Here is a 10,415-nt window from a genome sequence, read left to right on the forward strand (position 1 = left end):
CTGCCCACGCGGGAAAAGAACACCCCAACGGAAACAGCCAGCGTTCCTGGGCTCCCGGGACGGGCGGGGCCGCAGCGCTGACCCCGTCCGTGCCCAGGGAAGCAGGAGCCCTGCCCCGCAGGTGGCAAAGACGCTCAGAGAGCGCGAGGGAGCTGCTCGGCCGCCTAGCCGGGCCTGTCTGACGGGTGCAGCAAGCAGCACCCCGGGGGAGGGCCAGGCAGGCGTCACCGGGCAGCGGGGCAGAATGACCGAAACCAGCCAGTCAAGGCCCAGACCCCAACGACGGAGAGACACGACTGACCCTTTCTGTGGGGGAGGAGCCCTTCCTAGGGCCACGAGGGCAGCCCAGGGAGGAGGCGGGTGACACGCACCCAGCTGCCCGGGGTGTTCCTCAGAAGTCAGAGACCAAAGCCAGGCTGCCTCGGAGCTCTGCCCAGGGAGGACGGGCGCGCTGGAGCCCGGGCCAGACAGGGGCTCAGGCCGCCTCCCCGCCTGCCCGTGTGCACTCAGGGAGGCCTCCCTGGGAGGTGATCCCAGGTGCTGTCCTGGGGGTGCCACCTTCCGGGCACAAGCCTACTCTCTGCTGATTTACAGCTGGCCTGATCTGGAGCAAACCCGCACGAGCCCGGTGGGGAGCCTCTGACGCAGGAAGACCCTGGCACGGGAGCTGGAGGAGCTGGAGGCCAGGCTCTCGGTCCCCACTCCGGGACCCACTTCCGTCTGCTGAGGGGGTGGGTCACGTGAAAGGGCCTCCCTGCCTAACAGCACAGAAACCCACCACCGCTCCAGGACGGGAGGCGGGAAGGAAGGAAACGAGGCAACCAGGTTCGAAGGGCTGGACGACAGTGAAGCTGCAGACTCAGCCACCAGAGAGCGGAACACACCGCCGGCCCGGCCAGCCCCGCCGAGTCACCCGCAGGCCGGCCCAGGACGCCGGCACCACAATGGACCCTCGGCGCGTCGGCGGAGCAAGCGGACGGACGCAGTGCCCGGGACACCTGTGCGGGAAGCGGCCGGCCGACCGGCCACCCGGAGCCCCACCGCCCAGTGCCCGGAGCCCAGCCGGCCGCAGACCTTGACGGTGCTGAGGTCCATCGGGTGCTTGATGATGTCGTGGTAGTCGTGCAGCTCCAGGGCCTCGGCGTCCACCGGCTTGTAGAAGGGCCAGGCGTAGGCCGCGTGCTTCTTGGACAGCATCTCCTTGAGGATGCTCTCGCAGTGCCGCAGGTGCTCCGACAGCTTGCCCTTCTTGCCCGCGTGCTGGGGCACCTCGCCGTCCTCCAGGTCCTTCTTGGGCGGCTTGATGGGCCGGCCCCCGCTCTCGCGCCGCGCCACCACCTTGGCCTGCTTGGGGTCCGACAGCGGCGGCGGCGATTCGCTCCGGCTCGCGGTGATGGCGGACGTCGTGGGCGTGGTGGTGTCCGCTTTCCGCTTCACGCCCTTTTTCTGCGACAGCAAAACCCCCGGTGAGCACCAGGGACGAAGCCCGGCGTAAGGACACGCGTCGTCACGGCCACGCTTCGGGAGCGCTGACCCCGCCAGGCACCGAGCGAAGCGATGCCATGCACGCGGCCCAGCCGCCCCCACGGCACGGAGGACACGGAGGCCCAGAGGGGCCACGTCGCCGGCCCAAGGTCACACAGCTGGTAGTGGCGAGGCTGGACTGGGAACCTACCCCCAAGCCACCCCGAGGGCCCTCTCCCTTGGTCACGGTGGGCTGGCTCGTGACGCCCACGCACTTCATCTGCACCAAACCAGCACCCCAGGCCGGGCGCGCGAGGGGCTCCAGAGACAAGCACGACAGAGGTGGCACCACGACCGGGACTGTCACCAAGCGGCACTCGGGCTCAGGGACAGCAGAAACGGAGGAGCCCCCTGCTTGTGAAGGCCAGATGGAAAGTCCCAGAGGCCTCAAAGCCGGTGCTCCAGAGACACTCGCAGTGGAGCAGGACGGGGCGAGGCGGGCGGAGCATGCAGGGAGGGGACACAGGCAGCAGCAGCAGGTTGGACGAGGGCTCCAGGGGCTACGGGAGTGGGTGGGTCTGCACTTCACCCAGACGAGGGAGGGAGCCGGCTGGAGCTCTCCCCCCAGCAACGGACACTGCAAGGACCCGGAGCCTTCAGGAGGCGTGTCCAGGGCTGACGCTCACGCGGGGCGGGGTCCGGTGAGCATGTTTAATGCCTGAGCACCCCCGGCCTGTGGCCTCTCCAGGCGCAACGACTGGCCCTAGGGCCCACGGGCACTGCAGCCACGTCCTGCAGCCAGGACCAGCTCACCCGGCCCCCGCACCTCAGCTCAGGCAGGCAGAGGAGCCCCTCAGGGCCGCAGGTGCCGGGGCCGATGGCCTCGTAGGCGTCTGCTGTCTAGAACACACCGCGGCGGCCGCCCCTGCCAAGCCGCCACCCCCAGGCTGGCTACCCGCGAACACTTAACGAGGGGCACCCACGAGACGCCAAGCGCGTGCCGCAGAGGCCTGGGGTGGGAGGGTACCCATCTGGCAATGGCAAACAGGACATGCTCCAGGAGCAGCGGGTGCTGTGTGGGGCAGCCTGGCTGAACGCCGCCCGGAAGTGCAGGCAGTGAGGCCACAGGGGAGGGGAAAGCAGCAGAGGTGGCATTTTACCTGCGGGAGCCATTAACCCCTCTGAGCGCCTGCTTCCTCATCTGTAAGAGGGGGAATACTGCCTGCCCCAGAGAGTCGCTGTGAGGGTCAAATCGGAGAAGACGGTACACGTCAGTGCCCGCTCGGGGCTCGCTCTGGGCGGAGCAGGGGGCTCGGCAGTCTTCACCTGCCCCGGGTCAGGCGGGGAGCACCCGCTCTGAGCCCGGACTGGCCGGGACGGTCCCTGCCACGGACGGACATGCTGGTGCTCCCGCTAACGGTGGGGTGACCGATGAAGCTGGTGCCACAAGACCACGGCCAGGCCACCGCCCGCCCCGTGCTGACCGCCAGAAGTCCGAGGGAGAGCAGGGGAGAGCCGGGACCCCTCCCGCCCTCCTCTCCTACAACTTCCCCTCGGGGACCCATGCACTGCGAAGGCCTGGACTTCGGGGCCCGAGGGGCTGGGGCCCAAGTGCAGCCTGCCCTCACCAGCTGTGTGACCTGCAGCTCCGGAGCCGTGGTCTCGTGTGCATCAGTCGGGAACAGTGGCCCGACCTCACGGGCACAGCCAGACCACTCCAAAGTCACATGCACCAAGTGCCCGACAAGCGGCCGGTGCCCAGGAAAGGCAGCAGCGCCTCCTGCCCCGCCCGACGCCCATCCACACCCAGGAACAGTGACCAGCGCTCAGACCCCAGGCCGGCCTGGCGCCCAGGGACACTCACCTTGACGACGGGCGGCGTGGGCGGGACCACGGGCATGATGGGTGTCGCGGGAGGCGGAGGGGCGGTGGCCGGGGGCACAGGGACTGACGTGACGTTTGCAGTGATGGTTGGCACAGGGGTGGCAGCGATGACGGGCGTCTGGGCAACAGCGGGGGGCACGTTCTGAAAGGGGGTCGCTGGGGAGACAGAGGACACGGCCGCCACCTGCTGCGTACCTTGAAAACACGAAAAAGAGGTTGGACACGCCCGGCAGGGAAGCGCCACACTTCCAGGAGCTTCGTGGACCCTCCTCTGCAGCCAGAGTACAGATCCCAGAGGAGCCCCTCACCCCGAGACCCCTGGCCCTGCATCCTGGCTGCCTCCGCAAGGCCTGCTCACCGGGCAAACGAAAGGCCTGTCGCCTGTGCCAGGACCCGAGGCCGAAGGAGGGAGCCAGGACGAGCCACACAGCCTGGCAGGTAAGCGCCGGGTCTGTGTCTGAGACACCGTCGGTCACCTCAGATTCCGCCAGAAACCGGCTGAGTGACCCTACTTAGCCACCACAGTCCCCATCTGCAAAGTGGGACGGCCAGCAGCGCTGGTGACCCACCTGGCCTCTCTCAAGGACCAGTCCACCTGGTCGGCCTATAGGGACCCAACTCTGTTCCAGGTTCCCAAACCAGGCACAGCCCCGGGGCCCCGGCACCTAACCCCGCCACGCTCCCCGGCGGGTGACCTGGCCCCTCTCCTGTCACAGAGAACGTAACACGCGCTTGGAGAGGACACGGGGAGAGCTGTGACTTCTGGGGAAAGTGGCCTCAGAGCCAGGGCTGAGGAGCACGGGACGCGGCAACGCCACGGTCCCCTCCCCAGAGCCGCGGGAAGGCAGACCGCGACATCGGCAAGGGCCACGTCTCAGAGGACCTACGGGTCACATAGCTGAGACGTGGCTCCTGGAGTCCATCTCTTCACTGCCCCAACTTCACAGACAGAGAACTGAGCTGAGTCCGGAGGGGCCGAGGGGCCCCCCCAGAAGAGACGTCCGCCCGGGACGTCACGACAGAACAGCCACAGGCATCCAGCTCCCGTCCACCCCTTTACCTGCACTCTGGGTTCCCGCAGCCGGTTTCCGGCCTTTGCCCTTCGGAGCAGGGGGTAATAATTCAACTTCCTCCTGGGGCATCTGGGCCACTTTCTGCAGAAAAATTTTCTCTAAGGCTTGGGCCATTAGCACTATGTCATCTGTGGGCTGAAGACACGGGAAAGCCGACGTTACATGCTGGGGACGAGCCACGCGCTTGCAGATCACATCGCCGCTTGCAGTTCAATGTATTTACTTAAAAATTTGTTAAGAGATTTACTAAGGCAAAAGGAATACGTTTTAACGTGGAAACTCTTGAATTCAGAAAATCACAAAGACTAAAACCCACCCATCGTCCGTCACGTGGAGACAAAGAACCTTCAACTCGGCACTGGTTCGTCTTTGCCCCGTCACCTTAAAACAGAACCCCACACGGCCAGGATCACGGGGGACGTCCCTAGCCTGCTCTTCCGGCTAAAAACCCTCTTGCAGACGCCCCCTCTTGTCATGAAGTACCCGCATCATTCTGGGAGGCTGTGTGTGGCTGCCACGAACGAGTCTCGCCACTCTCTGATGGCCCTGCATGCAGGTGCTCTAACTGTCCACGGGTGTGAGCCTACATGACCCCTTCGGTATATCTAGACTGAGAATGTCCAGGTCCAAGGGTGCGGACGCTGTCGATGAAGCATTTGGCACGTGTCACTTCCCTCTAGCTCTCGCTCCCTCCTGCAGGGACGTGGCCCACGCGAGGCCAGAGCACGGGGACCGCACGTGGGGCTCGGGCCAGAGAGGCGCCAAGTGTGACAGCGTGACGGCCGACATCTGCCCAAGCCTGCTGGGAAGCAGCCGGGCCAGTCTCAGGGCCCCGTGTCAGCCCCTCCCCACCCCGGGTCTGCCCTGGGCCAGTGGGCAGCTCGCGGGTCGCTTTGGGTCCGTGCCACGTGCACCTTCTTACCTTGTTATAAATGTAACAATTTGTAAACATGGTGTTGAAGTCCTGCATACATTCACTTGCACTCCAATAATAACTATTTTCTAGTCTCTTCTTAATAGTCCCCATGTCCATTGGGTTTTTTATTATTTTATGATAATCCTAGAAAAGAGATTTTCACAGGTGTTACTAAGGACGCAACGTTAACCATTCTGCAGTTCTCAGGGGCAGGGACTGCACACAGAGCAGTCTTCCCGGCTGCCCTGGGTACAGGGCTGAGCCAAAGGCGTTTCTGGTCACCTGAGTGAGGGCAGGTGGGCGTGTGGTCCAGGGCGCACACCCGGCCAGCTCTGAACCTCCTCCTCCAAACCTCCCGCCTGGCAAGGGTCCTGCGCGGAGGGGAGGTTCTCACAGAGGCACAGAGCCGCGGCACTGGGGCCGGTCTACACTCTGGAGACGGGGCCACGCCCCCACCCAGACCCTAAGCCTTGCTCAACAAGGGCCTCAGGGGACCAGGGCGGAGCTGGGCCCAGAACCCAGACCACCAAGTGCTGGCCCAGGGCATCCGCTTGTAACACGCAACACTCTCTCTCTGGGCCCGAAGAAAGCCATCGGACGTGAGGTCAGCCCTGAGAGTCAGTGTGTGTGTGGGGGGTTCCCCCTGGAAACCGAGTGTCAACCCACTCAGAGCATCGCACCTCAAGGAGGGTGCAAGGGACAGGAGGCAGCCACGGGTGAGCCTGGGTACCACCACCACCGCCAGCCCGTCCCCCCCCCGCCCCCAACACGGAGAGGCAGGATTCCCTCCCCCGCCCGGCCCCCGGGTCAGCCGCTCCCTGTTCTCCAACGTGCGTGAGCGGCCCCGTGGCTCCCTGGTCCCTGGGGGCCTGGGCTGTCCCCGCCCCTGGAGGCACCGGCTGTGCGCCTGGCTTACCCGCACCAGCCACATCTCAGGCAGCACCTCTGCCAAGGCGGGGGCAGCCCCTCCCGGGAGCCGGAGCAGCGGGCTGGGGTGGGGCGGGGGCAGGGCAGGCACTCACGGGCAGGTTCAGCTTGATGGCGTCCACGGGCTGGTAGAAGGGCCAGGCAAACTGGTGTTTCCACAGCGTCTTCACCACCACGTTCTGCATGTACTGCAGCTGGTTGGTCTTGCGGCCGGGCTTGGCAGGGTTGGCGACCTCCGGCGGGGGCGGGTTCACGGGGCCCGGGGCCACCGGGATGCCCGCGGGGGCGACCGTCGCCGTGGTGGACATCCTCCGGCGCACGCTCACTGGCCGTCACAGCAGCGGCTCGGGGGGGCCCTGGCTTCCTCTGTGCTCCCCGCGGAGGCGTGGCATCCCATGTCCAGGCCCGACCAGGCAGCACCTACAGGCAGGACAGCAGAAAGGCCGGTCACCCCAAGCCCTGCCGCCTTGCCCGGCCGCTGTGGGCCCCCCGGCACGCCCCGCGGTCACGTGAAGCCCCTCGCCTTGGTCGCCTGCCAGAGCCCCTCTCGAACTGGAGGACAGAGACACGGGGGACGGGACAGCACACGAACACGTGCCACCTGGGCAGTGGGGAAGCGCCAGGGGCCAAGGCGCGGACTCGGCCCGTGGCCTGATGACCACCTGCCTGTGGGGCCCGGCTGTCCACTGGTGTCGGCCGTGGCAAGTTTTTAGGGAACGAGCGACCCGCAGAGCACTGCCCCACGCTCCCCACAGCGCCGAGCCCGGAACCGCTGGGCCCCCCGCCTGCCGCCACGCGAGCGAGGTTCCACCGTAACCACGAGAACCAGCTCTGGGTTTGTGATGACAGCCAAGCCGTGACACAGCCGACCCCTGGACCATGGGGGTGGCGGGCCCAGTCCACGGCGAGGGGCTGCTGCGGACCCCGCCCCAGCCCTGGCCAGCTTTCGGGAATGCTCTCCGAGGGACACGGCGCAGCACGAGCACGCACAGGCCACCCCGACGTCCTAGAAGCCAGCGCCCCGCCTTTGCCTGAAGGACACAGGCAGCCTGGGGGCCGCCCGCGGACCCTGACCTCCAGCGGCGTCTGTGTGCTCTGCCACACGCCGCTCTTCCTGCGTCCCCGCCCCTTCTGTGTGAACTTGTCATGACATTCGGAGACAGCGCTCGCCACGGGCAGGGCCAGATGGCCTTCGGGGAGGACACAGCAGCGCACCGCTATCGGCCACTGGAACCAGCCACTGTTAGGACCCCGGTCACTGGAAGCACAGGCCACGAGTGGGGGGCGGGGGGGCCCTTCCCGGAGCGCTGGCTGGGAGACGCTGACGCGCACCCTGACGCCCCTCCGTGCTGCAGCCCAGGGCGAACGGGGCGCCAGTGAGCCCCTCGCCCTCCAAGCGAGCCCGCCCGCTGCCGGCTCATTCGAGGAACATCCCGGAACACCCACTAGGCGCCCCGCCTGTCCTCTGGGGAGCCCGGCCCCTCTCCGCCCACTCAAGGTGAGGGGGCGCCTCTCACCAGCCTGTAACCAGTGACCAGGTCAGCAGGTAGCTATGGCCTCAGGCCAGTGGCTCAGTGGGGACGGCAGCCATGTCAGCTGGTGCTGATGCGTCTTCACCGCCAGACAGAAACCCTGGCACCAAGCTGGTCATCCTCACCACCTCGCAGCCCCATGCCCACTGGGAGGTCAGCAACCCTGAACTCAGCCCAGCATGGCCGCCTCCTGCCGGGACCGCGGTGACAGCGCCCGGGGTCTGCCCTCCCCACGGGTGGAGCCCTCCCCAGCGGCACTGGCCCTGTTCAAACCAACCCAGGCCAAAGCAAGTCCCTCACCCACTCCAGACCCTCCAGTGGCTCCATCGCTCCCATAAAAGCACCGTCCCCCCTTTGGCCGATGGGGCCCAATATGACCAGTGACCAGTCTCCCTCCTGGGCTGCTGCGGCTGCACTGGCCCTCGCCCTCCCTCACTGCAGGAACAAGCTCGCACCCTCGCCGCCTCCAGGCCTTTCTGCCCCAATGCCACCACCTGCCAGGGCCTTCCGGAATCTCCTGGAACACCAGCCCCCTGGACCCCAGGCACCTCAGGGCTGCAGAGCAGACACCGGGGCCAGCCTGTCGCTCCCAGTCCCAGCTCTGCCCTTTGCAGCCGTGGGATCCAGCCCCCCAGTGTCCCCACGGGCTCTCTGAGGTTAGGAGTCAGACGCAGAGTGCCCTCAGCCGGTGCTGGACAAGCACTAAGCGCCGCACAGCCCTGCACTGACCGCCTGGGTGGGAGCTCGCGGGGAAGGACGCGCTGTGCTGCTGCCCCCTCCCAGGGCAGGCGACCCGTGAGTGGGTGGCTGCCCAGCACCTGGTGCTGCTGCTCGGCCCAGGGAGCTGGGAAGTGGGCAGATACAGCCGCGGGCTGAAACTGACCTGGAGGCACATGGAGCCCACAGGAGGACCCAGGGCTACTGGCCAGGGTGAAGGCTGGCCTCCTCCAGGCACGAGGGCAGCCGAGCACGGCTCACTGCAGGGTCAGGCTTGGCTTGTCCTGGCCCTCAGCCTCCCTCCCTGGCCAGCCACGGCTCCACACCTGCGGCTGAGCAGGAAGCCAGCTCCAGCCATGCACACGGGACACACACAGTCCTGGGGTGGGCGCCCAGGAGCAGCGCTGCAGCCCAGGACCCGCAGGAGCCCTGGGCCAGGCAGGGGCGGGGTGGGGGGGGCGGTGCCAGGGCAAATCCCAACCAACACACTAGGGCTGACCAGTGCCTGGCCTGGGCACGTGCTCACTGCACTGGTCACTGCAGGCCACGGGGTGTCCCTTCCATAGCAGCCAGAAGTGAAAGCTGCATCCGGTCCTGCCTCGAGGACAGAGACGCCATCGGCCCGTGTCTGGCAGAAGGGTACCCCACATCCGCGGGGACTGCACGTGGTCAGAGCCCGGCAAACGTGCGTCCCCGTCAGGGTGCAGAACCAGCCCTCTGCCACAGTGGACGCAGGCAGGGCTGCCCTCCCCGGCCCTCAGCTCCCTCCCAGCTTGTCCTCTGTCCCCAGCACCAGCTTGACAAGGAGGAAGGACAGGCAGAGCATAAGAGCCTGGGGGCCCCCGTCAAGCCCTTCCCATCGCAGGCACCAGGACTCACCTCCCCAGAAAGGCCACATGGGCCGGGGAGGAGAATGGCAAAGGGACAGCCAGGGAGCTCAGGCAGGACCCCTCCTCCACGGAAAACACCCTGGGGAGTCCCCCGGGGAAGGAGGACGGACACCCTTGGCCGTGAAGCTGCACAGCTGTCCCACGCCGCCCCCTCTAGGGCAGCAGACAGAGCGCAGAGGCTGCGCGGCCCCCTGCTGGGGCACGCACACCGTGACCCCTCGGACAGGCCCAGACCCGGCCACCTCACAGTCAGCTCTCCTCGAAGCGAAGGTGGGCGCAAGTCCAGGGTAGGCGGACACAGCAAAAGCCTGGTCTGGCCCCTGGACGCTTCTCCAGCCAGACAGCTACGTCGCAGACGGGGCCACGACAAAGGGCCACTGCGTGCAGACAGATGGCAGGCCTGCAGACCCCGCGTCCGGTCCACAGCCCCCGCGCGCTGCCTTCTCTGGCTGCGTCATTCCTGAACACTGGTGTTTTGTTTTATTTTTTAGAAAATGTTACTTTTGCAAAGGGAAACAATGTAAAGAAATTTCTATTTTGCTCAAACACCAACCAAGAAAGCACAGTGGGGCACAGAGCCAGGGGCTCCCACAGCTGCCCTGGGTCAATCAATAGTCAAGGGTCTCCTCCTCCAAGGTCTGGGGACACTGCCCTGGGGCCTGGGGAGAGGCCGAGCAAGCAGCCCAGAGTGTTCCTGAGAGGGGAATTTGAGGGCATGTTCCCTAAGAAATATCAGGGCTGTCAACACCCCCAAGTCTGGGACTCAGCCTCAGCAGAGCTGCCAGCCCCTGGGGTCCAGGCGGCCACCACTGCGTCACCCAACTGCCCGAGAAATCCCAACAGAGTCCACCTATCAGGGCAAAGCACACAGAGCAGCGACATCAGCGAGCACAGGCACCCCACCTATGGCCCCCCACTGTCGGGCTGGCCAACACACACAGCAGCTGCGCTGCGCCCTCAGCCGCCCTTGTCTGGGAGGGGGATCGTGGCCACACCCCGAGACCAAGAAGGC

General features: G+C 66.4%; 1 protein-coding gene across 1 annotated transcript in view; it reads right to left on the minus strand.

Annotated features, from left to right (window-relative positions):
* BRD3 (bromodomain containing 3) overlaps positions 1–6,684 on the minus strand; it is a gene marked incomplete at its 3' end in the record, with an annotated part of 17,418 nt that extends 10,734 nt beyond the window's left edge. The window contains exons 1-5 of the mRNA XM_023521054.1: positions 6,360–6,684; positions 5,344–5,481; positions 4,409–4,556; positions 3,329–3,543; positions 1,075–1,446 (exon numbers count right to left, since the gene is read on the minus strand). Of these exons, the coding sequence (XP_023376822.1) occupies positions 1,075–1,446; positions 3,329–3,543; positions 4,409–4,556; positions 5,344–5,481; positions 6,360–6,572 (1,086 nt within the window). The remainder of the gene's footprint in view (positions 1–1,074; positions 1,447–3,328; positions 3,544–4,408; positions 4,557–5,343; positions 5,482–6,359) is intronic.
* Between the last annotated feature and the right edge of the window lie 3,731 nt (positions 6,685–10,415).

Source organism: Pteropus vampyrus, unplaced genomic scaffold (assembly GCF_000151845.1).
Source record: "Pteropus vampyrus isolate Shadow unplaced genomic scaffold, Pvam_2.0 Scaffold289, whole genome shotgun sequence".
NCBI classification, from domain to species: Eukaryota; Metazoa; Chordata; class Mammalia; order Chiroptera; family Pteropodidae; genus Pteropus; species Pteropus vampyrus.